Source organism: Falco biarmicus, chromosome 10 (genome assembly GCF_023638135.1).
Source record: "Falco biarmicus isolate bFalBia1 chromosome 10, bFalBia1.pri, whole genome shotgun sequence".
Lineage (NCBI taxonomy): Eukaryota > Metazoa > Chordata > Aves > Falconiformes > Falconidae > Falco > Falco biarmicus.
In genome coordinates, this window is record NC_079297.1 from 29,573,413 (window position 1) to 29,589,093 (window position 15,681).

The 15,681-nt window shown below is 40.2% G+C and overlaps 1 protein-coding gene across 1 annotated transcript in view; it reads right to left on the reverse strand.

Annotated features, from left to right (window-relative positions):
* Positions 1–15,426, reverse strand: part of IPO7 (importin 7) — a 38,013-nt gene extending 22,587 nt beyond the window's left edge. The window contains exons 1-6 of the mRNA XM_056353689.1: positions 15,184–15,426; positions 6,111–6,192; positions 4,352–4,505; positions 3,833–3,991; positions 934–1,090; positions 191–280 (exon numbers count right to left, since the gene is read on the reverse strand). Coding sequence (XP_056209664.1) covers positions 191–280; positions 934–1,090; positions 3,833–3,991; positions 4,352–4,505; positions 6,111–6,192; positions 15,184–15,267 — 726 coding nt within the window. The 5' untranslated portion in view covers positions 15,268–15,426. The remainder of the gene's footprint in view (positions 1–190; positions 281–933; positions 1,091–3,832; positions 3,992–4,351; positions 4,506–6,110; positions 6,193–15,183) is intronic.
* Between the last annotated feature and the right edge of the window lie 255 nt (positions 15,427–15,681).

The window sequence follows — 15,681 nt, forward strand, 5'->3', positions numbered from 1 at the left end:
TGAAAACAACAGAACTCAAGCAAACTACATATTTTCAAAATTTATCTAGTCTGTCTAAAGCATATTTAGCTTAAAATTATTTTCTTGCATTGACAGAAATGAATGCAGAAATAAGAAGTTAAACTTTTAAGCATTCTAATCAATGAAAAATATTTAAGCTTGAAGACATAAATAGCCAAAATCCACTTACAGCCGGTACATCCCTATCAACAACAGTCTTCAGGATTTCTACCCATTCAGTCAGGTTTTGCTGATTTATCAACTCCAAAGGTAACGTGTACTTATTAAAAAAAAAAACAAACAAAAAAGAGAAAATAAATTTGTGATAAAGCAATCTCAAAGTAGTCACTTCCACTTTGAATTTTAGCCCTTTCAAATATTTGTCTACACTTAGCTACCATGAAAAATTAGAAAATTATTCTGAAAAACAGTCTGAAGAAAATAACACAATGTAGTCTATATCCTCAATATCCTCAAAGGTGCTAGAGATCTTTACTCCAAGTCATTCTGCTTATGCAATGCTAAGACACCACTTAAATGAATGCGACACTAATTTCTGAAGCAATTAACAGCATATTAACAGTTTCATTCAAAACCACTGCATTTACTCTGGTAATTCTACACAGGCTGGCCTCTACCATCTGTCATTAGAAAACTGACCTTCTAATCTGTTGTCTAGCGAATGCTCTGCCTTAGAGGATGGCATGCATAACTTCTATGTAACACCAACCAGGAATTAACACCATACAAAAGTAAAAGTACGGCACAATCAAGCATACCAAAAATCTGTGATTCAAACCACAGTTGAGTAGTAGTAGATTGCAGCTGAATCATGTCCACTATCATAATATTTCTGTCATTTACTATTTTAAGGAGAAGCGTAATGCTTTAAATGAAATTACTGATCAAGTATATCCCAAGTTTATTTTTTACCTGGACAAGGGCATAAAATATTTTGAAGATCTGCTTCTGGATGAGGACAGACTGATCAGATGGATCACTCAGGAGCTGAATGAATCTATCCTTCAGAACTGGCAGAAAATGTTGCATTGCGGCTATCAAAGGACTCCGCTCCTCTGGTTTCTTGTACCTTTAGGTAAGACAAAACCATTTTGTAGATCTTTCAGATAGCTTTTGAATTTTAAAAGTCCACCTTACTCCAGTGTACACACGAGTAGGTTATATTACAGTTCATAACAACATGATTAAAAAAACCCTAGCCTTTTCTTGTTACAAAATTTGAAATAAAGCTATAGCCAGACTTCATTACAGGTAAAAGGCATTAGAAAACCACCGAGCATCCATTACTCCCCTAACTATCCACATCAGTTTTCCGCTGGTAATGCACTTCTGCCAACTTACTCACTTAGAATACCACATCGTGTTCGGTCACGCTATTACTATAGTGAAAAGCAATCAGAGCACTACAAAAACTGCAAGCAACAGGTACACACACTTTAATGCCAAGAATGGCAGGTGCTCAGCTAGTCACTAAAATTCCATTAAGGCACTTACCAGAGTTCACAATTTACCAAAATACTTCCAGAAGCTAGTCTACTTCACTGACACTGAAGTAGTAAACTGAATTCTCCACAGTTTACCACTGCAGTCTCTCACGTCTTACCATTAATGATTTGATAGAGAATGTAGGTTTCAAGGCTATGTGCCAGACTGAGCAGGCTTCAGCTGCAACACCCCTTGAAATAGTGCCCATGCTGGTGACAGTCCACTAGTTTGCCTAGGCTAAAAACAAGGCTCCATTTCCTTTCTCAAAACATCTCAAAATTCCTGAAAGGAAATGAAGCCCCTTTTTCAAATCTTTCCCCCAACTTTTAACTTACAAAGAAGAAAGTCCTTATTGACTCAACAGTTATGACAGCAGAACAGGATCTTACCCATGCTGGTGATGACAATAAGAGCAAAGAAAAATATCACTTTAAGACTGCACAGCTTTATTTTTTGATTAGGTAATTAATACTGTAATACTCTTGGACTCTTGTGGGAGATTTCTGGGTAGAAGGATTGGGTTTGGGATTTGGGGTTTTAATACATTTTTGGTAGACTTTTCACTAGTATTAAATATCAATGCTCAGACTCTTAAACAGTACCAAATTTACAGGAATATAAGATAACGTCTACTCAATCTGCTGCCAGATGGCATGTTCTGTAAAACTACTACAGAACACTGAGCTCCAAAATCCCATTCAATAATATAGTTTCCATGTATTTTCTGAAAAGAAAACTAAATAAATGGATTAAATATTGCTCAAGAAAACTTAGTAAGAAACAGTTGAAAAAAAAACACACCTATGCAAAGAGCAGCCATTCAATCTTGCTGGCTAGATTGGGAGTGGGGAAAAAATTAATAAAATCAAACTGTTGAAAAGCCCCAAGATACTTACCTTCCACATTGAGGGAAAAAAAAATTCAATAGCTAAATATTCCTACAACTCAAGCAGTAAAAACTTGATTCAAGTCATAACATTATGCAGATTTCCCCCCTCAAAAACAGACATAACCGATTTCAGAAATTTGAGAAACCTGCTTGTATCCATATTGTTACACAATTAAATGTACCTATTCCTAAAGGATTTGTTAAACTGACCCATGCTGACTTCACCAAAAAGCTAAACAAGTATGAGCAGTTGCTGGCCTCAGCTACACTGATCAACCAAGATTATGAATACACCTGCTACCTTATAGTTAATCACACTGTGACTGTGCTCATAACAAAACTCTTCCCTAAACAAGGATTGGTATAACGATAATACACTACCAGTGAATGACTCATGCTTTATATCTCACAGATCTCTGCTATATATTTGGCTAAAGACATTTAAATTGAAAATCAAGTGAAAAATTAGTTTATTTCCTTTCCTAGCAGGACTTGCAATTTTTTCAGCCACCAAAAAACTCCAACATGAGACTACAAAGGTCTTTATAGCATTCCTGTAAAAAAGGATTTTTAAGAAACTGATATTCACCTGTTTTACACTAATTTAGACAAAATTAATGGAATTAGTGCAATTTTTCAATGCAACACTAAATCAAGTACCTGAAACAAAAACATTATGCATGACAATGCCTTAAAAGATGAAGTTGTGGATTTCATTAGTCCCACTACTACAATGCCCTGACTCCAGGACTGCACTTTTCTCTGACCCAGCTTAAATGAGCTTCCCACATGCCACCCAGCAGCAGCAAAGCTCCGCGTAATTTCTCAAAGTGCAGCCTCAACTTTAAAGCTCTGAGCACAATACCAGGCACAGAGCAAAGAACATTTACGTGTACCCTAACGCAATCCATGCCTTGCATATAGGAGAACAGTGGGCTTTGATAAAAATTGCCTGAGGGGCTGGATGAGGCTATCAAAATGATCATACCAAAGGCAGTCAACTAATTCTGAACTTCCTAACATTCAAGATTTCACGCTTCAAAACCTTTATATGATTACAGTCACTGATACCTAGAGCACAACTTGTTTAACAGTCTAAACCTGGTTTAAATAAATAGTATTTTTTTGCTTAAATTATTACTTCTTTAATACTTCTTACTTTATCAATCCATAAAAAACTACCAAATTAAGACTTTAAAAGACCTTTTTTCTGATTTCAAACCTTTAATGAAGGCAGTTTTTCCTCTAATTTCTTCGCAAAGATAATCTATGCGGTTGTTACCTCGTATAAGATTTTCTAAATATTTTTTAAAATTAGATTTCTGCCACCCTTGCACAGTCCCACATGCAATTATACATGGTTACAATATACATACAGAATACAAAAAATACACATCAATATTAATTCTGCTGTTTTATACAATAGAAAAAACTTACTCATAGTTTTTCACAAGTTGATAAAGACAAAGAAGAATTCCAAGCCAACAAGCACTGTTGTCAGACTGAAGATAAAATCCAATTTTCTCCACAACTGCAGTCCAGCGACTAGGATAATCATGCTTGATAATATGGTGAATGCAAGTAGTAAGCTGTACTCTAGAAATAAATGCACAATGATTACTATCTAAATAAGTAAATAAGTTACTAGTGTTATTTTAATAATACTCTTGCGGTGTTGAAACAGCCAATATTGCCCAAACAGACTTATTTCCGTTTTGTTTAGGTGGTTTAGATTCTGTACTTTCTGCTTAATGTTATCCATTTGAAGAACTTTACATTTCTACATGCTGCACAAGCTGAAAATCGGTTTTCCATCTACATTGATGCTACGCTTAGGATATATAGCATATGACAATGATGCTTAGTGTGCAGGTGATCTTAGTTGTTAAAAGAAAAAGAAAGAAACCCGACAGTCAGAAACCACAGCCAATTCATAAACAAGCTAAAAGTGCATACCTAATCAACTCAGGAGAGTGAATAATGGCTTCTACAATATTTTCACGAATACAGTGTCTATCTTCTTCTGGGATGGAGTAAGGTGGAATCTCTCCTGGTGCAGTTTCACGATCTGGCCAATACTGGGTTATCATATTTTTCAAGTAGATAACCCCTGTGAAACAAAAGTGGCAAATCAGCTGATAATCATTCGAAGTACAAAACACACACTTTGCAAACAAATCTGTTCTAGAACAAAACTGAAGTGACTAATTCTTTAACCATTTCCGAGTAGAAAAACCAAAATACATAAACCATGCAAATTAATAACCTAATAATTTACTAGGTTGACACTCTTCTGCCCATTTATTGTGATGTCTGTATTTTTAGTTCTGTAAAGAATGTTTTTTCATATAAAAATACTAAATGTATTGCTTTTCCTTGTGCTACAGAAGTAGTTGCGGAACATTTTAGCAACACACTAAAAAATCCTTTACACTTAGTTTCTCAGTATTTTCATTAAAACAGAGCTAAACAATACCAATGAGTATCTAAAACATCCTTTGTACACAAAAAAAAATGATCTAAGTTTGTGATACAGGAGTGAATGCTAAAGAGAAACAGAGCTCCTTTACACCAAGGTTATGGGCCACAGCACTTTGTAGCAATCAGGCTGCTGGCACAAATGCCTGCATGTACCATTGACAACCAAATCCAAACTGCTAAAGTGACAGAATATAGATTACAGCACTTGGAAAGAAAAGGGCTTACAAAATACAACAGGAAATCTCAAATGACAAACTAATAACAAAGTCACTATTAATCTATGTAGAAAACCGTAAAACAACTTCTCTTCCCAGATTTCATATGCATCTTCTGAAGATTCAGAAACTAAAGGGTTTCTGAAAGGGTCTGCAAAAGGTAAGAAACACTCAGCAGATATGTGCTATTACACGACTGAAGTGATGCAGACTCCAAACTGTCCTCAGCAGGATTTATCATGCCATTAATCGCTCTGCAAAACACGCGCTGTTTGTAAGCTATGCATTGTATGAGTTGTTGCCACTCTTCTACAGACTGCTTTGGTTTTTAAGTGGCTTACACAGAGGGTGAATTTTTGGAGGTTCTTTTCAAACCTCCCCTTTTTCTTGCACTTTATACGTGTATAGCAGTAACTTTGGTGAGCCATCATCTGAATGGTACCACCAAGCAGTAACATAAAAATGCAACTTAGGCTTATGCTACAACTTAGGATGGCCTACTGTGTGGGAGATCTCAGCGATCAAGATCACACTGCCAGAACTGTCAGAAAAACCACTGAAGTATCATATTAGAAGCCTCTAACAAGTAATCATGGCAGCCTTAAAGTGATGTCTGGAGTTGCTAATATTCAACACTGCTGATGTATTTTGGAACCCTGCTGATTTGCACAAGCCATGATTTGTTTTCTTCCACCTGAAATGTTTAGAAACATTAGCATTACTAGTTCAATTACCCCCTCGGACCCAGCGTACTAGCATCATAAAGCATTCTGTTTCCCCAAAGACTGTTATTCACTAGAAATGAAGGGAACCAATCACTGAAGAGCCAGCACCTTTTCTTTCTGTCTTCCCTATTCAGGGTATGGTGCTAAGTACAGTTCATGACTGTAATTGCAGCAACTCCCAACTTTTGAGTATTTAAGACTAAAACCATTAGAATTCTTCAACAGTATCTGCATATGTACTTGTGTGTCTGCACCATTAAAGTAGATACAACGAAAAAAGATTTGAAAACTTGCCTGCCTGTCTCACTGGTAAATCCAGTTGCTCGGACATAGTGATCTGAAGCAGAGTTGAAACAAAGTTCCCTGACTTATGAGCCTGTAGAGAGGAAAAAAATCCCACATATTATTTAGTCATAGTTTATTACATTTTAGAACACTCCCGTTAGTATTACAATATCTTTATAATGATGTAATGCAATCAATAGAATACCAGCAATCCCGACAGTTTCACAGTAGTCAGCTAATCAACCAAAGCATTCCAAAGTTTCATGCTCACTGTATTTTAAAGACAGCATGGGAAAGCAAAAATCCTACCGTTTAAGGTAATAAAGTTGAAGAAATCATTAAACATGCTTCAGGAATCAGCATTTTACAGTCAACACACACATTGTTCATTCAGAACAAATACTTACTTGAGAAAAGATCTGAATAGCCAGAAAACCCCAAGCGCAGCAAGTTTACAGTGACCTTTAACAAGGTATGAATTCATTATATAATAATCTAAAAAACAGATGGCAACTATGTTTTAAAGCTAAGCCCAACCTTCCAACTCATAATTCATTTTTCTGAAAAAACAGCTCCAAGTGACCATTTATGCACTACTGCAGCATCTGTCAGTGTAACTACACAACCGCAAACCAACAGTATGGAGACCTAAGTGGAGTGACATCTGCAGAGTAGCAACTTTGCAAGGGTTTGCAAGAGTTCACTTGGAAAACAAAACATGTTTTTTCTTCAAAAAAAGGGAAATGTCATTGATACACTAAATACTGTATTGTTAATTTCAACGCAAGGAAACTAACCTTAACATTACTGTAGAATCTTTCACCCACCTTTACTAAGCATCAGAAGCTTGAGACATTAATTTTGCTGGGAAAAGGAATCCTTAAAAAATAACTCTACTTTTTACAACTGGAAAACAACCCAATTTTCCTCAAGGTCAAGAGTCAATGGACATGAGCTGCAGCAAGGGAAATACCTATTTCACAAAAGGACAAAAAGAATTCACAACGGTGGCCAAGGTCTAGAACAGTCGGTCCACAAAGGCTGTGGGACCTCATCTTTTGAGATGTTCATAACTCGGTTCCTGATCTACTTCATCTAACTTCGAAACAGCTTTGCTTCAGGGGGCTGGACTAGATGATGATCTGCAGGGGGCCCTTCTAATTACTCCATGATTCAAATTGCCAAGACACATTTCTGCTTTACCTTCACTTACATGTCAGTATTATTTCATACGTTCCTTGTAGCACTTCTGTCAAAGACAACGGCACAGATCTACATAACTTAACCTGTTAAACTCTTAGGGAAACACCTCTTACCTACTTGTTACTCAGTTTATTACTCCCCATATAAAGCAAATATATTAATACTTTGAAAACCACTGAAATTACACTATCCATTTATCAAAAACAAATGATTGCCTCAGTTAGTCCAGCAAAGCAAATAAGTATCAAAAAGAAAATTATCAGAAAATAGCTTTCTATTCTTTCAGTAGGACCAAAAGCTCTTTGGATGGTAAGAAATGATGAGAACGTTCCTCCTAAGTGTGTAACACTGCCCAGCTCACTCCTACAGCACTAGGATCTTCCCGCCAACATTAGCTTTCCCTAGCAAGTATCTCCTATACATTCTAGTATAAACAAGTGTAAAATGGACAGCCTGGGACATGACATTTGCCCATGCATTTGGACTAAGGCTTGATGATTGTTGCTTGCTTTTTATCCCCTGTTATTTAAAAATATTTTAAATGAAGAATGGACTTGACTTACAAATCTCCCCAAAATGTTAAAACATTATTGTACACATTCATCCTGTGCACTGAAAATCTACAGGCTTCAGAAAAACCACAGAAGCAACACTCGCATCTGGTCCAACCAAGAAGTTTATTTGTAGAGTGCCTCCTGATGAATTGGGAGTAACTGATACTGCAATATGAGCATGCATCTTTCTGACCCACGACCCTCTGGTAACCCCAAAGTCGTGAAGAAGCAAATACTTTTATTCATTTGAAAGTGTATTTGCTTCCAATTGCCAAGTAGTGGTTGAATAAGTATATTGAAAATACAATTTACTTGCTGCTATTAATTTCTACTACAGCTCCAGGTCTGTTAAATTCCTTCTTTTCTTACGTAACGTTAATAGGTACACTTCTCCTGCAACACATACCAAATGATATTAGACCCTAATTCAGCACAATATTCAATTCTATGCCTAACATTAACGTCAACGGAAGTACACCTGTACTTATATACGTTATTATGAACTTGCTGAAGAAAGCTTTCAGTTTCAACAACCTTTAACTCACCTATGAATAAGGTCACATTACAGTCTGCATAAAACAGACTTAAAAGTGCAAATGACATCCTTCTACAATGACTATGATAAACTTAACAGCTACATTTTCAATAATGAACATTTGCAATGTATTTTACATTTGGAAACTGAAAAGCATTTCATCCTCTGTTTTTAAAAACAAAGGATTACTCTCCCTTTTTCATGGTAAATGACAACTATTCTTTTAATAAAAGCTATCAATTTCAATAAAAAAGACAGAAATTGCTGTGGAACTATCAAGGAACTAATGGGAATAACAAAATGAAATGAAAATAAAAATGTTGTCCTTAAAAGCAAAAAGCAACAAAAAAATAGACAGCAGTGCACAAAAACTGCCACACAATGAAATTTAAAAAAATACCAAAGAGTAATCTTTCCTTCATTAAAAAAAACCACAGGACTGAGCCTATGCCTATAGCAAGCTACAGAAGCTCCCTATAAATGTCAGTTATATTACTATGTGGGATTAATGTATTTTCACTGGATTCTTTGAACTGTAACAAGTTTTAAAGATAGGACCAAAACATGTATACCATTATTTTGTTTTTTCTAAATCTTACAAGTGCCATTCTTACTAACATCTGAAGCATCCGACACCAATCAACCATGAGGATGAGCTACTTCGTCACCCTTAGTGGTTCAAAGCAGAGATTCAGACTAAAAACAATTTGTGCTTTTCCAAGCAAAACCTCCTATTAATCCATTCAGTTCATAACTAAATTCACACAGAGCTACATTAACACTTCTATGCATTCTATAAGGAACATGAAGGACTTACAAACTCTTTCACAATGACTCCCTTCCCATGCCACTGGAAGGAAGGTAACTTCCAAGAAACCAAGATGCCGGGAGAACTAAGGGCAGCTACATGAAGGTACTTGTTCAGTGCATACTGAATGGCCAAATAAAACCCCAGGTACTACAGTGACCTGTCACTTGCTCCCTTGTTTTGATTTACTATTTAAATAACATGCAATCTTTTATTGTCACCTGGAAAAAACAACTGAACTTGCAGTAAGACACCACATAGGTGCCGATTTTGTATCTACAGCATTAAAAAATACTGAACACACATCCACTCGTTATTTTAATCTTTAGTATTTTCACTCTCCAAAGATGGCTGCCTCTCAGGACATGATGCTCCTCTTCACTGACAGCACTGCCAAAAACACCCAACCAAACAAAAACCCAACTATCTATACAAACGCTAGCTTTTGGGCTTAGTGCACGCCATTAGGCAGAAAACTTTACTACAGAACAGGTGAGCTGCAAATGAAGATTTGTTAAAGCTCTATCAGGGAACTATCCAAATGTAGAGGATTCTGCTGGCCCACACGCACCCCCATCTCCAGAAGAATCAGAGATGCAGTTATGCCGCTTCAGTGAAAACCACCAGCAAGTAGCGTTATTCTACACAGAAGTTCCACAGCTCCAGTGTGCAAGGTTTAAAAACCAGGATTTCACAATGGTTGCTACTACATACTCTGAACTGCATGGAGAATAGAAACAATTTCTATGACTTTTAAAATTCTGCTATCGGTAAAACTCTGTCTTTGATTCTCTTGCTCCTTGTTTACAAATATCCTTTTAAAATAAATACTAAATTTAGAGAACTAAAACGATACCAAAAAAATACGGTTCTGTCACCATCAAAGTCTGTTTCCCAACATGTAACTCAACATTTAAAAACAAAAAAACCACCACAATCATCTCAAGTCCTTCCCCCTTACAAATCCTCCAACATGCCGTGTCACTGGTATGACTTTGTTGTCTGAGAGCCAAAGAATTCAGGGACTTTTCCCAAGAGCAATCTTTGCTATGCAGCCTCACTAGCTGAGGAATGTATTCTATCAGACCACAAACGTTGCACCACTGTCTGTTAATATCAATCACTGTTCCAGAACATACATTTTTTTTTTGGTGTATTTCATTGCAGTTTTTCCTAGCAGAGTTGGTTTGTTAGCCATATGCTAAAACATGCTTCTGAGAAAGCGTCACGCCAGCTACGTAATTCTGAAATATAAATTAAATCTGAAGTTAACATTAAAGAGACCAGTTCATGGCTTATTAACTACCAACAGTTAATTATGATACAGAAAAGCACTTTTTCCACCAGTAATGATGCTCACTCAAGTCAGTTACATTCATCTTAAACACTAGATTTATTCCTACCCCACACAAAGTCTGCATGCCACCAAATGATAAAAACAAGAAGCTTCATGCCAAGTAAAGAGACCTCCATGCATTCTTCTTAGACATTAAGAACTTAACCTACCATAACAAACACGCTACTATAGGTATCTCCTTTACTGTCACCAAGAAAGCAAAACAGGAGGGTAATACTTACTATATGTTGCTTAACTAGAACCCCAGGTTACTTACATAGTTACTCAAAGTAGCACATATTTAAATAAAGGCTACAGTTTATTTTGAAAGAAGATGGAAAAATATTAATTCAACGCATATCCTCCCCCATTCCAATTTTGAAAATAATCTGCATGCAATTTTTGATCTAGACCTTAATAGGACTAGACAAATGCAACTATTAGAGTGAGGTGAAACAGTTTGGTTTTTTTATAGAAAGGTAAGGTCAGGAACTGTAAGGCCAGGCTGAATCAGCAAACTGCCCTGTAGCACTCTTTCAATTCTTTTTTAAGAACTCAGCAGGTGTGGAAGTCATTCTGACCTCAGGTTTTTGCAAGCTAGTGCTGCCCCCTCTTACCCAGCTACAATGAATATGTAAATCCAGCTGAAGGCCCACAAAAAAATACATACACGCTACCAGATTGTGCAAGCATCCCTGATGCTCATTTGATCAGAACACTGTCTGCAAGTTCTGAAGCCTATTTGCTCTGCCGTTCAATGAGGAAAAAGTAACGTGGTCTCAGCAAAGGCTAGCTAAGCATGGACAGCAACTATTTGCTAAGTCATGAGAAAGTGGCAAGTCACCCTGCCTCCTGGGATGCATTACCTCGTACTGGTTAACAGGCACCAAGAATGTAACTTCTTCCTAATGCTGACAAAGCTCCCTTGGTTCCTTACTGCCCCCAAGGGGATTTCTGGTGTTGGACCAGGCTTAATACAGTTTAAAACCATCCTTTCCCAAAGAATCTCATCTAGCATACACACCCCAGAACACATAGGACGATAAGAGAAGTGAAAATAATTGAGTACTTTCCGTAAAATATCACACTAACGACTTAAAAAGAGAACCCATGATCTGATAGTCAGAGCCAGGAAACTCATGCTCTGTTCTTGTTCTTACTCACGCTACAGTATATAGCCGTAGGTGTATACATGAAGACCATATTAGAAAAAGGTGGAAAAAAAATTAAACACTATAAACACCTGCCCCAAAATATCCAAAACATAGCATTTCAGTGTTTGGAAATTCCTGGGTGAAAGGCACCACATAATGAGCAGCTTGCTTTTTCCCCTTTGACAAACTTTCACTCCAAAACTCCGGGTAGTCAGAGTCTAATCATTTCATTTAATCATTCCATCGTTCTGACATTTTTATCTATTCAGTAGGCAATGAAAGGCACTGAACTAGGCCCTACTGCATTCTGCTAAACTAATGGCGTGCTATGGTGACTAGTCAACAAGTTAAAGCATTTTTCCTTTCCCTGTCACTTATCTTAGAACGTGAAAAAGCTTAAACATAACTTCTGAAAGGCACTTTTCAGTACAGCAACAGGATAACATTTTCCTAAACAAGCTCTGTTAAGCTTTGACTTTTAAAAATTATAAGTTATTGGGGATTGCTTTTTTTTTTAAAACTTTCTTAGACAAAAAAAATGGGTTGTTAGTCTAAAAGGTGTCTTAATACATCATACACACTGTGGTTAATCTGATACTTAACTCACAAGACATATTTAACAGTTAAGTTATAAATTTCCTGAAATTACAAAGAAACCTGAAAGTAAAGTATTATCTGGCAACTGTGCCTTTATAAATATGTTGATATTAAAAGATGAAACAACACTGTGTATTATTTTCAGAGTGTCATTCCATAGCTGCATAGTTAAAAATATCTATTTTCATCACCATTTCTGGGAAACACTTTATACACGCAGTACAAAGACAGTTTCAAAAGGCAACAACATCTTGCTGCTTTCCAGTAGCTTACTTGAAGATCCTGATTCTGTTGTGGTAAACACAGCTTTCTTCTGTAAGACAGGGACAGAGATGGGCAAACATCATCAACTGGAAATTACAAGAGAAACTGTCGGACACGAGACCTAGGGGTACCATTCCCTGCAACTTATTTTCACACTAAGGAAAGTAAAGTCAAAGAGACTGAAATACCTGCCTTTTTTTTTTTTTTTTTAAAGCATATCTCAACTCTAACATTTTTCAGAGACATTTATGTGCAGGCAATATAACCTGATAGAATTTAGTCACAGAAGAAATAAAGCATAGAACAATGCATGACTGAGCCAAGGTCAAAGGAAAAATAACCAAGCCTGGACAAATCAAGAATCATACACCCTGGTTCCCTCCTCCGTTCAGTGGAAACTTTGTTGATTGATAGGGTATGATGAAGGCAGACCTAGATACTTAACTCCTCCATTAATTAGGAATATCAATTACTGACTAAAACACATTCTTTTCTGACAAGGTAAAACGACCATTTCACTGAAAACCAGTCTCATCAGCTCAACAGAGCCACTTCAGACAAATTAAAGTTAAGCTAAAAGGTCAACCAAGGACAACTATTAAACTTAAATTATAAAAACATGCGTGCGCCTGGCCACATGCAAGAACAGTGTTCACTGCTGTATGATTTCATCTTTACAGAGAAAGAGGCCCCCACATATTTGTAATGAAATAAAACATTAACTGGTAACACAATTGCCCTAACAGTTAACAAATTTAGACCAGTACCTTGCAAGTAAACGCATAACTGACATCAATAAACACATGCTAAACCAAGATCGTGCATATGACTAAAACTATGTATATGTACAAGTGCTTGGAGATTTAGGGTTTAACAAGTATTTTTATCACAAAACGTCTGTGACAGATCAGTGATGCTATGTTTCCAACTGCAAAGAACTCTTATGCACTGGTCCAATAATGTCTGGTGTTTTTAAAGGGGCACAGGTATTTGGATTTTACACCCGTTTAATACTTCTGCAGCACATGAAGGACCATGATGATCTGATTCAAAAGTGTTAACAAAAGCCAGTTGCCAGTGAGCATGATCCTTCATGCAACAGAGTTAGCCATTTGCTGAAGACCCCGACTGGCAGAGAACATAATTTCCTGCACGTTCAACTACTCAATACCTGCAGAAAAAATTATAAGAGATTTCAAGCAAGTTACTATATTTAGATATTGACATGCATAGAACAAAAAAAAAAAATTGCATTTTACGGCCAGCTCAAAATTAGTATATATTACTGTCTTTATAGGCAAGTACATTATTTTAAAATTTTTCGTTTAAATAAGAACTGCTAAAATACTTTTTACCAAAGCACATGGAAAAGACAGCCAATTACTTTATGCAAACCTCAACTAAACATTACGTAGTTTTACAGCTATTTCATATATTTGTACCTAATACTCATTTGCCATTCACTTATTACATGAGGGGTGAGAATTCAGCTTAATTACACTCTTTTATAATGAGAAACCATACCTTTAGTTTTTGAAAGTTTCTCTACCACCAGCAGAACACTTGGCCCACCTTATCTAAGCTCTGCTGAACATCTGTTGCATTAAACGTATTTTGCCCGGCCTAAAGTCTGCTTCAGAGCAACAAAGAGAAACGTCTGTAGCCAAGGCCGACTACAGGCACCACCAGAGCTGCCCCACGGGCTCATCCTTCCTTCTCCGAGTCAAAATCTTCCCCTACCACCTCTTCTCCGAGTCAAACACTAGAACACGTTTTCTTTTTTTTTTTTTTTCCCCAAACTCCAAAATGTCTAGAAGTCCCGTGGCTGTGTCTCATCAATAGGGAAAAGTTATCACCTGCCGCGTGGAGCCAAGTGGAACAAAAATATACCCTTCTTCTGCAACCGAAACCCGCGGCGCCGGGGCCGGCGGGCGCTGCGATCCCAGCGGGGCCCGGCAGGGCTGGGGGGGCGGCTGGGAGCCCCCGGCCCCGGGCGGCGCCACACGCCGAGCAGCCGGCCCCGACCCCGGCCCCGGTGGCGCTGCCCGGCCCGCAGCCCCAGCGCTCCGCTCGGCACCGAGGCCGGGCTGTCAGCGCCGTCCCTCGGCTGGCCCAGGCCACGCTCGCACCGCAGCCTGCGCTGCTCGCGGCGGCGGGGCCCGGCCGCCTCCCTCCCGGCTGACAGCGGGGCTGCCCCTGGGCCGGCTGCAGCCGCGGGGCTACTGGGGCCCGCGCCCCGGCCGCTCCGGACATCCCCCCGCGGATCAGCCTTTCCCCGGCCGAGCTGGAAGACAATGGAGATAATCGGCGACCGACAGGAACGGCGGCGGGGGCCCCCTCCGCAGCGCCGGCCGCTTTCTGCCGCGAAACCCCCGCCCCGCCCGGCCCGGCCGGAGGCCCCGCTGCCATGTGCCGGGGACAATGCGCGCCGGGCGGCCGAGCCCGGCCTGCCGCCACCGTGACACCAGGCAGGGCCCGCCGGCGGGAAGGGGCCGGGGGCGCGGGGAAAGCCGCCTCGCCGTCCCCCGCACGGACCCGCCCCGACCCCACCGCCTCCCCTCACACGCACCCCCCCGCTCCCCGGAACGGCGGCGGCCGCGGCCCCGGCCCAGGCCCCGCCGGCGCCCTCACCTCGTTGAGCTGCCTCTCGGCGGCTTCCCGCAGCGCCGGGTCCATGGTGCCCCGCAGGGCCTCGATGATGGTGTTGGGGTCCATGGCGGCGGCGGGACGAGGAGGAGGCGGAGGGCAGGGGCCGGGGCCGCGCCGCGCCGTGCGCACATGGACCCGCCGCCTCGCAGCGGCCGCCGGCGCGAAAGGAAGGGAGAGCGCCAAAGGCCCGGATAGAGCTGCCCCCCGCCGCCACCAGGGAGCGGCGCCCCTTCCGCCGGCCCGCCCCGCCCCCCGCGCCGCGGGGCGCCACGGGACCTGTAGTCCGGCGCCCGCCGGGCCGAGCCGAGCCGGGCCGGGCCGAAGCGGCGGGCGCGCTTGTAGGCCGGCGGCGCCGCCGCCTCCGCGCCTGAGGGGAGCGCGGCGCGGCGGAGCCCAGCGCAGCGCAGGGCGGGAGGGAGCGGGCTGCGCCGCTTGCTGTTCCCCCGGCGCGGGGGCTGATGCCCGGCCGCGGGCAGGGCC